The sequence below is a fragment of the Panicum virgatum genome, chromosome 6K (assembly GCF_016808335.1).
Source record: "Panicum virgatum strain AP13 chromosome 6K, P.virgatum_v5, whole genome shotgun sequence".
Classification (NCBI taxonomy): domain Eukaryota; kingdom Viridiplantae; phylum Streptophyta; class Magnoliopsida; order Poales; family Poaceae; genus Panicum; species Panicum virgatum.
In genome coordinates, this window is record NC_053141.1 from 47,366,440 (window position 1) to 47,387,504 (window position 21,065).

At 46.8% G+C, this 21,065-nt stretch overlaps 3 protein-coding genes and 1 long non-coding RNA gene across 19 annotated transcripts; all 4 read left to right on the forward strand.

The window, feature by feature from the left end:
- Positions 1-2,597: 2,597 nt before the first annotated feature.
- LOC120713793 lies at positions 2,598-8,475 on the forward strand. Of its 16 annotated transcripts, XR_005691281.1 has the most exons (14): positions 2,599-2,868; positions 2,961-3,048; positions 3,393-3,504; positions 3,689-3,771; positions 4,009-4,144; positions 4,562-4,644; positions 4,978-5,098; positions 5,858-5,929; positions 6,077-6,786; positions 6,871-7,418; positions 7,525-7,600; positions 7,701-7,760; positions 7,885-7,995; positions 8,226-8,475. It is a non-coding gene; the product is annotated as an uncharacterized LOC120713793 (long non-coding RNA). The 16 variants fall into 16 exon arrangements; XR_005691279.1 differs by having other exon boundaries at positions 3,393-3,771; XR_005691277.1 differs by having other exon boundaries at positions 2,600-2,868; positions 3,689-4,144.
- Positions 8,476-10,907: 2,432 nt separating this feature from the next.
- Positions 10,908-15,748, forward strand: LOC120713589 (protein ROLLING AND ERECT LEAF 2-like). Its single transcript, XM_039999518.1, has 5 exons — positions 10,908-12,363; positions 12,478-12,623; positions 13,106-13,329; positions 13,546-14,131; positions 15,638-15,748. The coding sequence occupies exons 1-5, from the start codon at positions 10,908-10,910 to the stop codon at positions 15,746-15,748; spliced, it is 2,523 nt and encodes an 840-aa protein (XP_039855452.1).
- A 2,317-nt stretch (positions 15,749-18,065) lies between these two features.
- LOC120713590 lies at positions 18,066-18,827 on the forward strand. The gene has a single exon (XM_039999519.1). The coding sequence runs from the start codon at positions 18,066-18,068 to the stop codon at positions 18,825-18,827; it is 762 nt and encodes a 253-aa protein (XP_039855453.1).
- Positions 18,828-19,385: 558 nt separating this feature from the next.
- LOC120713796 lies at positions 19,386-21,012 on the forward strand. Its single transcript, XM_039999767.1, has one exon. The coding sequence runs from the start codon at positions 20,208-20,210 to the stop codon at positions 20,913-20,915; it is 708 nt and encodes a 235-aa protein (XP_039855701.1). The 5' UTR covers positions 19,386-20,207; the 3' UTR covers positions 20,916-21,012.
- Positions 21,013-21,065: the final 53 nt, after the last annotated feature.

Consider the following 21,065-nt stretch of genomic DNA (forward strand, 5'->3'; position numbering starts at 1 on the left):
GAACTGCTCATATCACGGGACAGCTGGCTGGTGGTGATGTTCATATTTGTTCAGGAACTACAAATATAAGAACGGAATTGAATTACACACTCAGCCCACGAGTGTACAATTCCATACACTCCCAAGCTATGCGCCTGGGTCCTCGACGTTCCACCCATCCGCGTCCAGTCGAACGAACTTGGCGCAACACGGACAGAAGTCTACGTGTGCGGGTCCGGAAATCATTTTTTTCCAACAAAACCCTGAGTATACAAATACTCAGCAAGACTTACCCGACCAGTGGGTATAACTTAGCCCACATATCTAGACATGCAAGGCTTTCTGGCTGGTGGTTAATTTTGTAGAAAAAACTTCTAAAATGAGTCCTTATTTTTTTTCTCATTTTTAGCTCCAAATTCTATATGCTAAAATCATCAACTAATATTTGCACCTGCTAAGCAATCGTAACAAACATGGAGTAATAATTCATGATAATCATTTCCAATCATCACTTAAATTCCATATAGCATTACTACGATGCGGTGCTGCGATCAAGGTGCTCATATCCGAGAGCGACTGACGGCGAATCGATCCGATTTAACCTTGCAAGGTGAACCTAACCAACACGACACGCATTTGCCCCGTCGGACTATACATGCCAACCATTCCCCTCCCCGGCTCGAACTACAGAACCACCCCACCTGTATATAGTTAGCCGAGCCCTACGAGAGACCACCAAAAGTAAACTTATGCATCCCAATTCTCCGCGGCCACTCGACTCGCCCTAAGGGGTGGGTAGAAATTCTGTACTTTCGAAGCAAGGCAGTACTCGGCTTACCGGTTTCGACTACCTCCTACTCCCGGCATGTGATTAGTACGATTCAAACATGATTAGCAGGGCCAGACAACGGACGGTCCTTAACCGACACAGACGGAGCTAGCCTTTCCCCGCCCGGTCTACAATTTCTTTTCCTTCTCCAACCTATTCCAATATTCCATATACTCAAAATAACAAGATATTCTATATCTCGCGAGTGACTAGAAATCACTCGACTTCTACCGAGATCTTATTAAGCATAGCATTTCTATCATCCTATACATACTAGTATAACTCCAGGGAACCTAGGGATCATGCAACTAGGGTTTCAAACACTTCCTAAACCTAATGCACAAGTAATAGAAACATATCTAGGTGTCATAAATTTAAAATAATAGGATGTGCACCGGGGCTTGCCTTCGGGCTGCTGCTGCTCAGGACTAGGCTCAATTGGGCCTTGGGCCGGGTCCTTGCGAACCTCCTGTTATGTAGGTGTCATAAATTTAAAATAATAGTATGTGCACCGGGGCTTGCCTTCGGGCTGCTGCTGCTCAGGACTAGGCTCAACTGGGCCTTGGGCCGGGTCCTTGCGAACCTCCTGTTGGACTTGCTCCGGGTGCTCTTGCGGCTCCGCGATCACTTCACATACGACTCCTTCGGCGGCGGCGTCTACACGTATGCATACGACATGAGAATGTATGCAAATATGATATGCAACAACAACTTAGAAATGTCCAAGTAGAAACACTACAAATTTACCCAATTCTACACCCAACAGTTTTGATAAAACCTGGATTATCCGGATTCATATCCGGAGTATCCGGACTCCCAAATCCGGAGTTTCCGGTACTATACCCGGAGTTTCCGGGTTCCATACCATTTTCGCCCCAAAAACTGAAATCTTGATTTTGGCAAAACCAACCCACAAAATTTGAAACTCTTTCAGGCCCTAATAGAATTGTTCACAGGAAGATGATTGACCCAAAAGAAATCGCTTCAAACACCCTAGATCGATCAATCCCTTTTTGCCCTAGCTCTTAGTACCTTGAGCAAGCTCTCCTTGCAAGAAAACTCAAAAATGAAGCCACCCCACGGTGGAATACCTGGAGGAGATGATCCCCCACGCTGATTGGAGCTTCTTTGGCCTTGGGATCAAATCAAAATGGAAGATTTTGGAGTTTATGGCTTAGGGGAGAGGGAGAGCTCATGGGAGAGAAAGAGAGGATAAGTGAACGGTGTTTTGACGTGTGGGAACAGTCACACAGCCAAAACACATGATGTAGCACTTCAGGTCCGGACTATCCGGAAGAAAATCCGTAGTATCCGGGTAAATCCGGAATTTCCGGATTCAAACCCGGAGTATCCAGGTTCCTCTGGCTCCAGAAATTGAAATCGAGTTTTGAGTCGATTTGTGACTCGACTTGTAACCGAGAGAATTGGATCACTAGTTAGCCAGTTAAACCCAAATTTAACACTCGGGTGTTAGACTGGGAATCAAGATGGCCAGTTGCTCTGGGCATATGCTAGAATGGTCAGCACAAGAACACGGGAGACCTACCAACTGCATGGTAACTTGCTTACAAATTTTTTTTATACAGTTGATTTAAAAGAAAAGGAAATCTACCAACTGCATGTTTTCGCAGAAACTGTGCACCAAGCCCCATTTCTATATGTCAAACGTGCACTGCTTGGCGGCCGGCCATTCATCCACGTCAGTAGAAATTCTATGAACCACGTGATATCCATCGAACGGTCAGAGGCACTCAGCCCCCATCGTCTGCCCGTGAATCTTCGCATTGGTTCTTCCCTCATTCCTCTTCCTCCCTCTAGCTTTTCTCTTCCCCTCTGTATTGCCCGTGTGCCAGCTCTGGCGGCGGCGCTGAACCGTCGGCTGGTGGCCGGCGGGCGGCGAGGCGCCGCACCAGCTGCTAGTCTCTCGCTCGCCTCCCTGCTTGAAGACCTCGGCCGGCCTCCCCAAACCCTACCCTCTTTCGTTTTCCTCCCTCTCTTCCATCGTCACCCCTGCTGCCTCCTTCCCCGACGCCGCCCGCCGTCGAAATTTGACATCTCCGGTGAGTATCCGTTTGATTCATCACGGCTATACCTTCCCCTCCCCTCCATGGCCCTTTTGAGCCCTCACCCTCTCGATTTGTCCACTGCACAGAGCTCCCGGCGATCACCTCCGCTCGCCGCCGCCGCCATCCTCCATCAGGTCGCCTCTCCGCCGCCGCTCCCCGCCGTCCGAGCTGTGGGTGAGCCTCGCAGCCCCACTGCCTTCCTCGCGTGCGTGCCGGCCCAGTTCTCTCTTGCCTCCCTCGCCGCCCCGCCTGTCGCCGTCAACGGCGCACCGTGGCCAAGGCGTGGCCGCGCTCTGGCCACGGTCAAGGAGGCTTGCTCGCGCCTTGACCTGGTCAGGGGTACGCCAGACCCCCGGGCCCGCGCCTTGACCTGGTCAGGGGATCTAGCTTTCGATGACCAGCCGTGGAGCTGCTCCCCATGGCTGGCCGTGGAAGTCCTCGACCGCCCTCTCTCTCTCTCTCTCAGCCGACCAGCATCGACTTTCTCTCCCCCTTATCTCTATCCCTTCTATACACAGGCTCTGCAGCAAAAGAAGCCATACCTGACAGAGTTGCAGGTCGAGGTCAGGGATCTCGAGAAGTGAATCTCCACGATACAGAAATCAGAACGGGAACAGCAAGTTCCGCCAGGTGCCAGATTTCTTGAAATGAGATTCTAACTGCATATTCCAATCGAGAATTCTATGTAGGAGCAGAACATTGCTTTGATTAACCCAATTAATTGTTACTTCTACTCTTTCATTTATTTAGCTTCTTTGGATTGCATTTTGGTAACCTGCCTCTACTTATCTTGATGAAACGTGAACGTATTCAGAAGCAAGAGGTCCGCGTGACCTACAAGTGTGGCATCCACAAGGAGTTCAGCTTCGACTGCCGCCCTGATCGATCAACTCCCCTGTGCACCCTCATCTTTAATTTTGGCCTGTCGTCAAATTATATTCATATATGATAATTTAGATAACTGTTTATGCATTTCTGTTCTGTTATTGGAACAATAGACTTCATCAGTGATTCTAATTGACCTTTATTTTTGTTGAGTTGTCCCTAGGATACCTTTTTTCAAACTTAGTCAATCTAAGTTAACTTTAAATGCCATTCCATAATAGCAGCTATGCTTTACATATTTGTTTTCAGGCTTATTGAAATGGCTGTATAATTGAAGAGATTCCAGAAGTTTTGAGATTTTCGATATGTTTGACCTTTAGCCTTGATGCTTCATTATTTTAGTTGGGACAGAAAGTTAGTTCGACCTTGAGAGGCCCTTTCTCAGGTTAGGCATCTTAACTGAAGGAATGCTTGGAAGAGTTAGTTTCAAAGCATTGTAAATTCATGTTATTCAGTATGCTACCGATTCACATAAAATATGATATCAGCCTGTTTCAAGATAGATATTGTATTTTCCTCAAAATCGATCTCATTTCTGGAAAATAATTATTTCCTTAGAAAGTTAACAATGAATGATGGTATTAGAGAACTGAAAATTAGTTCAAGGGAAAAGTGGTTCATCAACCATATTGTCATAGTACCTATTTTTCCTCTGCATTCCTGAACCTAATTAGTAGAAGGACCAAACAGGGTTAGCTTTGTTTTTATAGTTATAAGTTTGATAATTTCATTGTTTACTCCTTGAAGTATTTGGGTTACGAACCTCAGTCATTTTTTTTAAAAATGTTGTTGGGATTCTCAGGCATATTGCTCAATTCCTACCACTACTACAATCAATATTCCTGCAACCATAAGATTCCTAAATTAGCGATCCAGAAGTGTCAGGTAAACTCCTTATCCTTTATTCCTCCCATTGTTTTAAGGATTTACTTCTTCACATTTGGTCTAGCTAGGATGCCTGATCAATGCCTTTTTTGGAAACATCATGACTGTCCTGCCTTAGTTAAAGGGAAAAAAAACTACACATAAGACTTCAGATATGCATTATGTTTTATTTTTATTAACAATTAGTGTACGTGCAAATCAACCTCAACACTATGAAAAAACATACCCCCTATTGTTTAAAATTAACACCTTCACTATATCATTCCATTTGGATTAATATGTTCCCCTCAATTCCTCGTCTAATGTCTGACATGTTTCTCTCAATAAACCAAGTCCCTGTAGAGGCAACTACTTCCAGCCTTCCAGAACACCCAGATCCTCACCTTTGTTGTGGACAACAATGGCAGAGAAAGTGTTGCTAATGTCAGGATGGCCTCCACCATTGTGAAACAAGGTATGAACACAATGCAATACTATTTCCTTACCATCAACTGAAATGCATTGTTGTAAATAATTCAAAACTTCTAAGTCTTCTGCACTTGGCTAGAAATATGTGCATTATTTGTTATATGTAATTAGGCAATTCAAATGAAACTCGAACCTTTATTGGATCTGTTTTTAGGAGTTTGGTGCTATCTATCTGCAGCACTTAATATTTTGGCATGGCTGTTATGTTGCTCTAGCTTTTCAAATAGATGGATCTAAGCCTAATCTAAAGCAGATGGCGAATAGTGAGCCTGAACAAAGGAAGCACACATGTCGAATGTCTCGCAATCCCCTCCCATGTGTTGTCTTTCTTCCATGGGATTGCCAATTTTCATTCAGTTCCTCTTCCTTCTTTTCTATCTTCATCGCTGTGCATTTAGATTGGGTTTAGTCTATCCAGATATGTTTTTCTGTACAGTTTAATTTTTGTGTGAAGCATTTCTTCTATAAGAGACCTCTATTCTTCTCCTTCCTACTAATAATTTCTGCTTATTTATCTTCTTTGTGCCATCTTTGTCTCCCAATCTGTGTTACTACAGTATGCAGATTTGATTTGTTCACTGTGTGTGCTTTCGATTTTAAACAGTGTCAGAATAATTTGCTGCCCCCATATGTTCTAGGTATCCTTGTACATACCTACATTACATTCATTGTTGACATTATTATCTAATATTATACCTTTTCTTCTTTTTCCCTCTTTCAATGTTCGGTTTCATTGTTGCTTCAGGTGAAGAAGCTGCTAATTGCTTCCGGTGTGTTTTGCCGACGATGTACATGTGAATCAAGGCTAGGATTATAGGTAAGCCAAATGTAATTTTAGCTATGTAGATACAGCAGATAACCTCGATAAATCCTTGGTACTCAATATGATCTTAAGATTACAAATCAGACTATGTATGCGCATTTATGCAAATGAAAACTAATTAACTTGCTACTGATCCTGCAGGGGAAAGTATTAGTTTGATTCCAGCTACAACATCTAATTCTTGGTAAGCTCCTTTTGCTCCTTGCGTCGTTTACTTGACCATTAATATTATTATCTGTTCATGATTGCCTTTTGTTTTAAGAAATTTCTATATAGTACATGCTACTGTGTGTTAATTCATTTTAGCATATCTGCTGATCTGAACATACAATGTCTAGACTTAGTTCTACTTAAATTTAAGTAATACTTATACTGAGAGGTTATATTATTATCTATTTAAATACATCAAAGTTTCCATGAAAAATTAGGATGGCTGACCCTGATAGGCCGGCATTTTTTAACATTCACCTTTTTTTTCCCTTTTCCCTTTTTATGTTTTTTCATTTTAGTTTAATCCTCCCATTGGATCATTGACCATTGCTTCTTAATCGAACAGAAGGCAACTAGGTAGTTTGGTAGAGCTTGAGAGGTTCCTTCAGTTTCGGAGCCCAAAACTATTTTCTACTGCAGTTATAAATGCCATATGCATTGTATTGTGCTGAAGTGGTTTACAAAGCTTTGGACAACTGCCAGGAAGTTTCTAAATTCAAGTGTTGTTGATTAACTTCTACGGAAGAAAGCATGTGTCTTCCAGTTCAATTAAAAAAAAAGAGTGCTCCCAATCTTTATTAAAAAAAATAAGGCAAGATCATGACACTCCATAGAGCACCAATAAAAAAACCTTAGTACAGGTAAGCATCAACCATATTCTCTTATTTATTTCAACAACCAAGTAAACTGATAAGATATATTTATGAAATTTACATGCCCTGCAGGTAATAAGAGCCGCCAAAGACCCCAAGGACTTCATGATCTAATGTACCAGGACCAAAAAAAAAAGGCTTAGCTGTAGAATCAGATCGCGAGGTGAAGAACTGGTAAATCCATGCATCAGATACATCCTCCATTCACAAATGTGGAACCCATCTCCCTGTAAAATATCAAGGTTTTAAAAAACGCTAGACGCTAGGTGAACGCTAGCCTATGGTTTAGAGTTTTTTGTGATTAAATGTAGATTAAACATCTTTTGTGATTAAACGACACTGTGATTAAATACAACGCTAGGCCAAAGTTTAGAGTTTAATCAAGATTAAACGTAGTTTTAAAACATTTTTTAAAATAGGGTAAAATATACATTGAAAAAATATGAGTCAAACAGCCTTTTTCCCTCTTCTTCCTTCCACCTCCTTCCTGCTCTTCATGTTCATGGTTTCCTGCCGACCGAGCTGCTGCGCCTCCGCCACGCTCATCTTGCCACCGAGCTCCACCCGCCGCATCTCCATCCTTTGCAAACGGATTCCCCTGCAACTAGGTCGCTCGTCCGGTATACTTCTTTACTGTAGCTTCACAGATCTATACGAATCAGTTTGTGCCTCCTCCCCTATAGGCACCTCTACAAACCTATCTTGAAACCTGTTCGGTCCATTCAGCTCTAGGTCCACCAATGTGGCTTCAATGATGGTCAACTATTGTTGTTGCTCCTCCGTGTGTTCTACTCTTTTACAGGTATGTTCCCTGTTCACAACCTGCAACGCTTCTTTCTTATACTAATAGTACCATGCATCTTATTATACTTACAATTTCAACCATCACACTTCCGTACTAGAACGAGACCAACAAAAAGACTCAGATATGGTCAGACAATGCGATAGAGCTATATTTGAAGGTTAGTTGCACATTTTCATAATTCCTACAAAATAACAAGAAAAATATATTTTTTCTGACTGGCTATATCTATGTATACCATAACATAGTTAAAAAAAAGTTGATCAAATTTATGCTTATTGCAGCTGAAATAGAAGATGAACGAAAAATGAATAATCCACCCACCTTTCATGGCTTTGCATACTCCGGAGAAACTTCAGACGATGACGACCCCAATGACGCCTACTATTATGCAGGTTAGCAAATATATTTTCACTCAACTGAAATAACAATGCTAATTTATAGCATGTAAACTATGCATATTCATATGTAAATTATATGTTTGGCAAATTTACATACTCAAACCGTGAACCAAAAAAACTGGTAACCTACTATACCAGGTACGTATTCGTTCTACAACCTTATAGTCTACTTCTTTTCTTCTCTTTAAAAAAATGGAAACTAATGCTTCCTTGTTAATTCGCAGCCCCTCCAGTACCACAACAAGCCATCAGAGACCTTCCCATATGAAGCAAGTAGAAAAAAAAATCAATGTCATTCTCAAGACCCCAACCGGCCAGCCCACCTTCTGTTTCTCTGTCTCCACGTATGCGTGTTTGTATAACCATGAACGTGTGTGCATCTATATAACTGCATCTGAACTCGCGAGTCAATGAAAATATTGTAAATGTTATTAATTTATACTACCCTATCATAATCCTGTTACATATGCAAAATATGACTGTTCTGTACAAATCATACCAACCTGCAATAATACTCATCATAAACAAACTTATTATATCTCATATATCATGAAAAAGAAAACGCACAACGGTAGCGCGCCAAGAGCGCGCGCAAAGTACTCGTATTTTGTATTTCATTGGACAGGGTTGCTATGAGTAGTGAACATATATTATGGGCCAGGCCAAATAAGCAATGCCTCCCCTACCTTGGGCCTGGTCCAGCTGCTGTTTTACCCTGGGCTGTAGTAGGACTGGGCCAACAAGGCTGCAGTAACTGACGGCCCAGCCCGTCAGGTTGATCTGTGGTCGTCGACCAAGAGTACCAGAACAGAAACACTGACCATATATGATGGCCGATTGCAGCTACGCCAAGGTGGTTTTGAGCAACGAACATCCTCCACTCCTCACAACCACCGACACTGTCAAGAGAGGCACACGAGCCAACTCGATCATTTCCATCATCAGGCACGTTGCAGAACTACCTGACTAACCTCGTGCTACCAATTGCCGGGTGGGCTACAGTTGTGAAAAACCACCAACCGTGCATCTCTTTCCTGCAATGTATGTTGTACTCTTTTTATGGAAACCCTCTTCAAACCCAACATGTACGGTACTTCTCGTTTATGGTCGCTGCTATGCTATGATAGTGTTGGAAAGGCTTATTGGTTATCAATGTCCTACCCGCATCTTTGCCATTACATTTTGAGTCTGTTAGTCTTTTTTTCTCCATCTAGGCTAGGGGGGGGGGGGGGGGGGGGGAGATCAGCTTTCCTAGAGGAGACATAAAAGGGTGATCCACTTTTATTTTACATGCAAAATGCTGGTTGAAATGTGTTAAATTCATAATTTACATCCATAGCGACTTTGTTTGGAAAAATAATTGTTCATTTTTGGATGGTATATAGGTGATGATATTTTTCCGATGTTGGGAAAATGTGCAAATTCCTACCAAGAATGACAGGCAACATGTGCATATTCAAAATCATATCCCTTCAAAAGCAAAGGCAATTGCCATATATAAACCATTCTCAAATCCAACAATTCTCGATCTTGATTTAGACTAGCACAATTTGGATCCAATGACACATGTTCTTACTCATCTGAGTTCTCCTCACGGCTCTACTCTTTATTTGATTTGGGGGCGCCAAGCCCACTTTTCCACCTCTAGCCCTCCAAACAGTCCAAGTGGCGACTTCTCTGCGTGCCAGCTCAGCCATTGCCGCCTCCACCACGCTAAGTCGCTAACCCCTTCAAAATCTTCACCACCAAAATGAATGTCGTCCGTTGGTGCATTCAGATCCGATGACCGGAAACATCGCTACAAAGAAAAACATAATAAGTTCCCGCCAAGCGTAACGGTCCAAAAGCGCGCATTCAAACCGGTGCCACTTAAAAAAAAAGGCAACTACTATATGCCATCAAATCCAACGGTTTCTCGATCTTCGTCTACATTCGCATGAGCGGGATCCAACGGCGTATGTTCTTTCTTCCTCCTCCGGCTCCCTTCGTCTTCCTCACCGCTCCCGCTCTCTGCTCGATTTGAGCACGCCGGCTCTTCTGACTCTAGCCCTCCTTCGGCAGTCCCAACCTGATAGTGTCTTCGTTGCCAGTTCAGCCATCGCCGCCTCCGCCGCGCTATCCCCTCCTCCTAAGCAAAGCTTCATCGCCGGTACAAACGGGACAGGATCCATTGCTCCGTTCCAATTCCAATTCCTTGAAAAACATGGTGCGTGAGAAGCCAAGGAAAGATGCCAAATGCATCGTAGGAGCGCAAGCATATCCAACTGGCCGTTGCTTTGGGTGCTGGCGTGCCTCATTAAACCCTGGCCTGCGCCGAACTGAAACGCCTCTGGGCTGGCGGCAGCCTCGCCCGCCGCTCCTCCCGTCGCCGCCCCGGGCAAGTGGCCCCAACCAGGGACACGCGATCCTCCTCCCCCCCCCCCCCCCCCCACGGCGAGCACCACCTGTCACGCGAGTGGGCGGAGGAGCGCGGCCGCCACCTAACCCTCGTCGCGCGGCGTGTGACCGGCGTGGTGACGACTGACGAGGCGAGATGAGGGCAAAGCCGGAGCGCCCGGCGCGGGTCCTCCGTGTCGTGGCGTGCCTTGCCGTGGCCGCGCCCGCAAAATCCAAGCCGAAACCAAGGGGAAACCGCTGCCGTTCACGCCGCCCACCCCGACGCCGCCCGCCCCCGTCCGTCCATAAGAGAGACGGGACCCCGCCGCAGCGTTCGCCATTAGCTAGCTCCGAGGACCCGCTTGGCCCCGCTCCGCCCAGAAACTTCGCCGCCGGCCGCTCCGCTCCGCTCGGCGACACCGGCCGCTCTGCCCTCCGGTGGCGACCTCCCGTCGTGTGATCGGTGGGTTCGTTGGCCGCCGCCGTGCCGGGTGGGGAGTGAGTTGACTTGTGACCACTGACCACCACCGATGGGTTGCGGACACTCCAAGCGCGGCAGCTCCTCGGCGGCCGTCGCGCTCTGCCGCGACCGCTCCGCGTTGCTGGCCGAGGCCATCGCATGGCGCTACGCGCTCGCGGACGCCCACCGCGCGTACGCGAGCTCGCTGAGGGCCACCGGCGCGGCGCTGCACGACTTCCTCCGCGCCGTCCAGGACGCCGCCCCGCCGCCAGCAACCGGGCACGGTGCCGGCGACTCGCCGCCGAAAGGGGACGACGCCGACGCGGTCCCTCCCGCGGCGACGGCCCCGGCGTCGCCTGGCGCCTCAGAGGAGGAGCAGGACGGCAACGTTGATGACGGCGGCGACATGCCCCAGGACGAGGACGAAGCCTCTGATGATGGCGGCGGGATTACCAGGTCCCCGTCCGACGACGAGGCCACCGCCGGCGCCGAGCTGCCTCTCACCAGGCCCGTCTCGCCGGCGCCCCAGGCCCAGCCGCAGCAGATGGTCCCGCCGTACGTCTCTGCCTACCCTCCGGCGTACGATCCTGGCTATCCCCCACAGTTGGGTTCTGTCCATCCTCCGCCGCCTTACAGCTATGGCCCCGTCCCCGGCCCGGCGTATGGATACGGCGGCGCCGACATGGGTGGCTACGGCCAGAGTTTCTACAACTACAACATCAGCTACGCCCAGACCCAGCCCCCGCCGCCGTCTGCGGCCATCGAGCAGCACCCCCAAGCTACAGATGCCACCATCCAGTACTACCGCTACCAGGGTGAGGCCACCTCGAGCTCCCACGCCCACTATGGCGGATACAATTCCTACCCCTACCCGCACCCGCAAGGCGGCGGCTTGGCAGCAGCCTCTTCTTGGCAATGGCAGCTGCCTACGCCGTCGCCGCCGCGGGTGTCGGCCGCCTGGGACTTCCTGGATCCGTTCCAAGCAGTCGAAAGCTACCACCAAGATCACCCGGCGGCATCGGCTGCTTCACCGGCGATACATGCTCGTAGCCTGAGCTCGGATGACATCGAGGAGGACGAGGACATTCCGGAACTGGAGGACGAGGAATCGGGAGTGGTCGTCAGGGAGGCTCACGCCGGGGAGGAGTGCACCTGCGTCAACAGTGCTAGTGAGGAGCTGCACGAGACCAGTTCCAGTGATGATGAGCTGGATAACGACAAGTCCGATGGCAATTGCAGCTGCCAGGAGGAGGCTGAGGGGCATATCGAGTTCAGATCATCGGATGCCATTGGCAGCATTGTCGATGGAGTGGAGAGTGTGGTGGAAGAACTGCTGAATGAACCGGGCGTCGCTGAGCCGCCGCTGCCTGCTGTGCCAGATCAGAGGACGTACAGCAGTGACGTCGATGTGGTACAGGAGATCAAGTTGCAGTTTGACAGTGCCTCAAAGTCAGCCGGTGATGTCAGCAAGATGCTTGAGGTTGACAAGATGCCTTACAACCAGAAGAAGAACTCAGGATTAAAAGGTTAGTCCATTATTACTCCATCAGCTGTCAAAAAATCCAGTCTTTATTTGTTTTTTAGTTAATGTTGATATGATAGAGACAGGAACTTCTTATCTAACGCAATTGCTGTTGCAGTGCCCTCAATGTTGATTTGTGGACAACCTTCGAAGGGCAAGGCGATCATGCAGTTCGAGGAGGAAAAGGCTATGGAATGTGGAAACCTTTCATCTTCATTGCAGAAGCTCTACTTATGGGAAAAGAAGCTTCTTAAGGAAGTCAAGGTATTGCTATTTCAAATTTCTAGCTTTGCCTTAAATGTGTGGTGGTCGCAATTTCTAGCTTTGCTATGAAACTTCGCTATTTGCTATGATTAACTTTGCTAGTTGCTTAATATTATCAAAGATGATTTATTAATTGGAAGTTTCGAGTAACGTACTGTGTTTACGCTATTTGCTACATTTGCCCATAGATATCACTATATCAGTTTCTTTAAGGAATGATATGACTTAGCCGATGGGTTTGAATGTTCCTTACACATTCAAGTAAGGTCGTAATGTTTCTTACACTTTCAAGTAAGGTCTTAATGTTTCTTACACTTTGGCTTCGCTATATTCTGGCTTTTCTTTTGACATGTATACTATGATCCAATTTTATCAGACTTTGTGTATTCCTAAAATAATTTCTGTTTAAACTTGATTTCTATCTTCTTCGAGTTCATGGTAGTTAAACTCAACTATATATATTTATCTACTGTTTATCACAGGCTGCGGAAAAGATAAGGGTCCTTTATGAAAAGAAGCATAAAGAGCAAAAAAAGTTGTATTACGGTGGTGCAGAGGCTCATAAGCTTGAGGCCATTGAAATTTATGTGAAGAAGCTATCAACAAAGTTAAATATTGCCATTGACATTGTCAATGCTACTTCTAAAAAGATCAACAAACTGAGGGACGAAGAGCTTTGGTTTCAAACAAATGAGCTAATCAGAGGGTATGTAGAATTACTCACTTTCCCAAATCAATAATAGATTCATATCATCAGTATGCAATTGTTTTTATATATGCACCTTTACGTTAGCGCCTACTTTATTATTTGGATGTGTGTGTGTGTGTGTCACATTTTACATTAGCGTCCACTTTATTATTTGGATGCTGCTGATTTGATACTTAAAATATACTATTCTTCTAATTGGGAATTATTTTTCAGGTTTATGCAAATGTGGTATAGCATGTCACAGTGCCATCAGATGCAGTGGCTTGCCTTGTCTCATGCTAAGAGCATGGACTCAAACATGGCAGCTACAAATGGATATCATATTGTTCTAATCAAGCGTCTGGAGCTCCAATTGCTGGATCTGATTGCAAACTTTTCTCAGTGGTTAAATGCTCAGAGGAAGTACGCTACCTATTTGAACGAATGGCTCAAGAAGGGAATTGAGTATGAGCCTGAAGTGACCGATGATGGGGTGCCTCCATTTTCACCTGGACGCTTAGGAGCACCCCCAATTTTTACAATTTATAACAATTGGGCAGTCAGCATGGAAAGAATATCGGAGGCTGAGGTAGTAGGCACAATGCTTGCTTTGGCCTCCTATGTTATGAGCCTCTGGGAGCATCACGGGTCAATGGATATGGATGACCAGGTGATGCGGCGCAAGGCAGTCCAGAAGCTGGTGCTCCTTTCCAACCAGAGAGGCATTTCTTCATCTGCACAGGTTGATGCAGCTAATCTACAATCGTGCATGAGTAAAGTTTTTGAAGCAATGGAGAGCTTCGCTGCAACCTGTGAAACTGCCTACAAGGACCTGAATAGTCGCATCGAAGAAGAGAGAGCTCCAGCTGCAGACATAGACACTAGTGCAGAGGGAAACTAGGATGATAGCATATGCATGGAATACGTTAGTGTTGTAGTAGTGTATATGCAGGGAATGTATAAGTAGTGGCTTAGACACAACAATGCAAGGTCCTGGCGCCGTTGCAAACATAGTACATTGTGGTGTCATCAACTATCCTTTGCTCTCTCTCTCTCTCTCTCCTTTTTTTGGGTATGGTACATATATATTAGCGAGCGGCGCCGATCTTGTCGACAAGGAGACCAAACGACTCCGAGTATGGTTGGTGTGTCCAACACACTTGAAATGTTGTTTACACTTTCAAGTAAGGTTGTCATGTTTCTTACACTTTGGCTTCGCTATTATTCTGGCTTTCCTTTTGACATGTATACCATGATCCAATTTTATCAGAGTTTGTGTATTCCTAAAGTTATTTCTGTTTAAACTTGATTTCTAGATATCTTCTTCAATTTCATGGCAGTTAAACTCAGCTATATCTATTTATCTACTGTTTATCATAGGCTGCGGAGAAGATAAAGGTCCTTTATGAAAAGAAGCATAAAGAGCAAAAAAAAAATTGTATTACGGTGGTGCAGAGGCTCATAAGCTTGAGGCCATTGAAATTTATGTGAAGAAGCTATCAACAAAGTTAAGTATTGCCATTCACATTGTCAATGCTACTTCCAAAAAGATCAACAAGCTGAGGGACGAAGAGCTTTGGTTTCAAACAAATGAGCTGATAAGAGGGTATGTAGAATTACTCACTTTCCCAAATCAATAATAGATTCATATCAGTATGCAATTTTTTTTACGCACCTTTACGTTAGCGCCTACTTTATTGTGTGTGTGTGTGTGTGTGTGTGTGTGTGTGTGTGTGTGTGTGTGTGTGTGTAGCACACCTTGTTAGAATACCATGCCTTGTCCCAAGCTAAGACATAAACTCGACTAGAGCTGCTGCAAGATTCAATGAGATGATCATATTAATTTAGTCAAGCAACTGGATCTCCAATTGCTGGATATGATGGCCCTTGATGGTTAAATGCCCAGAAGAGCTATGCTACCTCTATGTGAATGGATGACTCAAGAAGGGAATTGAGTATGAGTCTGAAGTGACCGATGATTGGGTTCCTCCGTTTTCACTGGAAGCTTATGAGCACTCTCTATTTTCACAATTTATATACAATAATTGGGCAGTCAACATGTAGAGAATATAGGAGGCCGAAGTAGTAGGCGCAATGCACGCTTTGGCCGCTAATGTTATAATACTCTGGGAGCATCATGGGTCAATGGATATGGATGACCCAGGTGATGCGCAAGGCGGTAGAGGCGCGGAACAAGAAGCTGGCGCTCCTTTCCAACCAGAGAGGCATTTCTTCATCTGCATACAGGCTGCTGCAGCTGGTCTACAGTCGTGCATGAGTAATGCTTTTGAAGCAATGGAGAGCTTCATTCGCTGTTGTCTGTGAGAATGCCTACAAGGATTTGCATGCTCGTGCTGAAGAAGAGAAAGCTCGACTTGAAGATCAAGAGAATGGCAGAGCTCCAGTTGCAGACATAGCTAGTACAGAGGGCAACTAGGCTGAGAGCATACACAGGAAACGCATAAGTAGTGGTGTACTAATATATGCGGGTTTGTTAGGGCTAACAATGTTGCAAACGGTCTTTCGAAAGAAAAAAAACAATGTTGCAGATGGCATTTGTGTGTGCGTGTATGCGTGCGTGCGTGCATGTGTATGTCATTCTTTATTTTCTTTTATTGAATGGAATGATACGCCATATGCTGCCGTGCATGTTCGCAAGAAGACACCATATGCATTTTACTAGTTTATTGGCTTCATGTTGATAGCAGGAGCTGTATGTTGCCCTGATCTCAAGTACTTCAATTCTTTCAGTTAATATACTTTTCAGTAAACTTGATAAAAGTTGGAGAACTTGATTTATGACAAAACTAAAACAACCCACCCATAATTTGAAACAGAGAACCGGTACGAGAACTGTGTAACCAGTGGCAGCTGGGTAATAATTCGCCCTGCTCATGGTCCGGTTTTAACAGTTTCTGGTTTGCTTCCAACCCAAACCAATAGAAACGTACTAGTCCGGTGCGGCTCCACCAGCTCTCATTTTTTGTGGAGTACCTTTTGAGGAGCTCCAAAAAAGGTGGAGTGGAGTGGAGTTGGTTGGGGTGTTTGGATATTTTTTTTCAAGAAGTGGAGTCAAATGATTATTCATACATATATATGAATAATAAAATACTAAATAACACCACCAAATAGGCTTTCCGATTGCAATTTGTATCTTAGCCTCAATTGCCCCACTACTTCACCTCCTTCAAGCCCAGTTGGGTGGCCCAACTGCTCCCACCTCCTGGTTGGGTAGCTTGAAATCTATAAGTTTTCTAATCATTTTGTTATTCTATTATGTATTGACACGTATTGCAACTCAGATATATGTTGATCATTTAGTACATCTATTATCTCCGTGTCGAACAATTTCAAGCAAAAAATGTTATGATTTTAGTACTTAATTATATGCTATAAATATATTATTTTATATTGCCAGAAAAATTTCCACCCTTTAAAAATTTTGGATTCCCAAACATCAAATTCTGGGCCCGCGCCTGCCCTTTACGCATGGGGCAGGGCACGATGAGGAAAGGATTGAAAAGGAACCGTGCGTCAGGTAATGACGTTCAAGACCGTTGATTTTACCGCATGAGAGTATTTAATACTATATGTATATGTCCGAAGATTCGATGTAGAAAATTTTTTGGGAACTAAACATGCCCTAAAAAAACAAAGCTATCCCTCCACTGATCTCGATCATCTTGTCGTCGCGGCAGAGTATGTCCGAACAAACACTGAAATTTCTAGAAAACATCTGCCTTTTCTTCTACCGTTGACACCACTGTGTGTTTAACTGTTTACAAACATGATCATTCGTCCAATGCTACTTGAGTTAGTCTGTGGGCGACTGACTACTACTTCGTGGATGTCCGCTGGTTCCCCGGCTAACGTGCAGCACAACTGACGGGCTATTTGTTCAGTATGCTCACTAGTGAACGAGGTTGTAATAAGGTTGTTGTTGCATCGCTCAGATTAACAATAATCCTACTCTTCAAGTACTCTACTCCACCCATGATGGCCGCGGCCGGCACCTACTACTCCACAGGAACTGACACGTACTCTGATCCTCCCTCATAATGCAGGGGATTCAGACAGGCAGACACACTAACCTCTCATGATTAGGGGTGGTCACCGTATCAGGCCAGCACAAGAGTACAAGACTGATCTCGTCGTCGTCCTCCTTTGGACCCTGCAGAGGATCCCGAGGATCTCCTCCTCCATTTAACAATCCAGGCATGTCCTTCTGTCCATATGAAACCCTGAAACCTCCCGGCAGAATCGCAGGCCTGTACGGGCCCGATCGATCTCCTACGGATAATCCCGTACGTGATCCGGTAGCCTGGCGCGCCGCCAATGATTTGCCCCTGTGCTTGCCGCAACGCCGCGGCAGCTTCGCCAGTTCGCCGCCGCCGGCCATGGAGACGCCACGTACCCTGTGTGTGCGTCCGTTCATGCACGCCCAACCACTTCAACCGCGGCGCACTCGGGCGACGCTGCTTCCTAGTACGTGCCTCCGTCGTGCGTCTTGGGCTGCTCCGGCCGCGGGTGGCATGCCAGACAGGCCGTAGCTGGCCGGCCCGCCGCCGCCGACATGACAGCTAGCGCACGGGAAACCTGCCATGTTTATCTGCGTGCAGTGCATGTCCAGGTCCAGGGTATATATGCGATCGCACGGCCAGTCCGGCCATGGATCGAGCAGCTTGACAAGTGTACTGCGAATCCGTCACGAACGTACGGACTACGCCGGCAGTGAAGTGATCGGTCGGCGCGCCATGGACACGGAGTACTGCGCGGCGGCGGAGCAGCAGCTGACCAGGCTGAGGCAGCACGTCCTCGTCGCGCCCTGCGCCTCGCCGGCGGCGATGGCCGGCGCCCTGGAGGGTGTGGCGCGCGTGTACGAGCACGCCGAGCCGCTCGCGCGGTCCGCGCGCGCCGACCAGGTGGAGGGCGAGCTGGAGGCCTCCGTGGCGCTGCTCGACGCGTGCGCCGCGGCGCGGGACGCGCTCGGCGCCATGCGCGCGTGCGCGCTCGACGTCGAAGCGGCCGTGCGGCGCCGGGACGGCGCGGCGGCCGACCGCGCCGCGCGCGCGTACGCGCGCCTGGCGGAGCGTGCGCGCGCGGACGCCAGGAGGCAGCGCCGCCGCGCCGGCTCCAGGCCGTCCGAGCGGGCGGCGGACACCGGCGGGCACGCGCTGCTGGAGGCGCGGCGGCTCACCGTGGACGTGCTGGAGCGCGTCGTGACGGCGCTGTCCCGGCGTGTGGCGGCGGCAGGGCCCCGTCGGCCGGCGAACAGCTGGTCCACGTGCGTGGCGAGGGCGTTCTGGAAGAGCGCCCGGGTGGCGTGCGAGGACGCCGACGAGACCGCCGCCTCCTTGCCGTCCAAGGACTCGCATGACGGCGAGGCGGCGGTGCGGGTGCAGCGAGAGCTTCGGGCACTGGGTGACACGATCCAGCAGCTGGAGGACGGACTGGAGCTGCTGTTCAGGCGGCTGGTGCAGTGCAGGGTGTTCTTGCTCAACATGCGCAGCTGCTAGTTTCATGTCATCAGAGGTTAAAATGTAGCATAGCTGTGCCTGTAGATCAGATAGGACACATGATCTGCATGTAAAAGTTTTGACACTGGGGTGTTCCATCAGGGATAAATTAGCACTATATAAGAAAGTCAAGAGGCATTGATGCGATTTTCAGAATGCTAATGCTTACATAGCTCAATCTCTGATGCATCATGGATCATACCACAACGGCACAGGCAAATGATCTTTTTTTTTTAAGAAAATCAAGATTCAGATTCAGACATGCAGACGACAACATGCCACTGGACGGAATTCAGCTTCTCTTTTCGTACCTTGTCTTTTCTGCCTTCGTATATCAATATATGTGTTTTTTATGCATTTTCAGTTTTTCACACTTGATATGGTGTGAGAGACTTGAAACTTGAATCGAAAGAAACACTACCAGAAGAAACACACAACTCATGCTTCGGTCACCATGACACCAAGCAAGATAAAGATGTGCATCAATATGAAAAGAAAAAACTATCATGCGTTTTTTTTTAGCTCAAAACTATCATGCGTTGACACGACATGAACTAAAGAGGTGACAGTATATTGGACAGACTAGAGGCATTTCTGTAGACATGATTCCACAGCTCAGTTGGTTATTTTCCCCATTTACCAAACAAAATGCACAGCAGCATGTTTGGCTGAAATAGTGAAATTGGATCAAATTGGAGCATGGAGCTTCCAGTAATATCTTCAGTTCTTCATCGGTTCACCCTTGATGTCACTGCACCCATGGAATTAATCACCAGGGAATCATGTTCATACACGCACTTTCACGGCTACTGATTTTGATGCTGCCTGCTGAACGACGAGCAAGAAAACCATCCATCCACGCATACTGAATGGATCGAATTCAGGCGGCGCTTGAACCAGACATTCCTGGAACATGCCCTTTACCAGGTGAGTACAAAAGGCCGATCCTGCTTCGGATTGCACAAACATGGATCAGCACTGATGAACCTTCCATGAACCTCTGCTGTTCCTGTTCCTTTCAGACTCCAGGCCGTCCACTGAACCCAAACGTCCAAACAGCACATCAAGCCCTCGCGCGTGCACTGTACTCTGCTGGCAACGCATCCAACATGACAGCCCAGCCATGTTAGTCAGCGGTACGTGGTGGGCTAGACAACAAATGAAGGGCATCAACTTGTCTATTGCCTGCAATCAGGAGTAGATGGGGTGGTGGTCATAGAGGTTCCTGCTGTCCTTCCAGTGTACGCACACCATCTCCTCAACCTCCTGATTATAAGTAGGGGGCTGCGAGTACAAAAATGATCAGTTCACCGTTTGCTCCCTTTGCCTATCTCATCTCCCATCTAACACTGAAAGATTGCACAACTTTTCATTCCAAACATGGCCGGCCATCACCGATCAACAAGCTGGCCGTCAATGGCTCATCCCAACAAGATTGAAATTCAAGAAGCTCTGCACAGCATAAGTTCGCTCATCTCTACGCCATCGGCCACCATCGAAGGGGTATGCGATGGTCTGAGGAGACTTGGAGATATCTACAGCAGCATCAACGAGGCCATATGCTTGCATAGCAACCAGGTACATGGGAAGAGGCTGGAGGAAGAAATGGAGAGGTCGCTTCAGGTGCTGGATCTCTGCAACACCATGCAAGAAAGCTTCACTGACCTGAAGATGACCATCCAGGAGCTGCAAATGGTTCTCAACAGAGGAGACCTCCCAGTAGCTCAGGTTAAGGCTCAATCCTACGCCCGCTTGGTGAAGAAGGCAAAGCATCACCTGAAGAAAGCCGTCAACAAGTCTACCTCAGATGATGATGCCCGGTTGGTCAGTTTATTGACCACAGCAGGAGGAATCACTGTCTCGGCACTCAAATCTGCAGTGGAGCTCTTGTCGAAGCAAATGGCTACCTGCAGCGCGAGCAAGTGGTCTCTCATCACCAAATCTATCCAAAAGAGAAGAGTTTCATGCGAGGAGGTGCAATTGCAGGCACTAGAGTTGGATATTTTAGGCCTAGAGAGTTCAGTTGAGAACCTTTTCAGAAATTTGATCCAAACCAGGGTCTCTCTTCTGAACACTCTCAGCTCTTAGATTCTACACTGGTGCTCTGCGATTGGCATCCGAATTTTATAGGACCTGTCAATCGGCATGAAATTTTGTACATCAAATGTATACAGGTCTAAAGATACAGCAGTAGATTAAACATGGTTCTGTCATCTGGAAATAGAAATTGCATAGTTC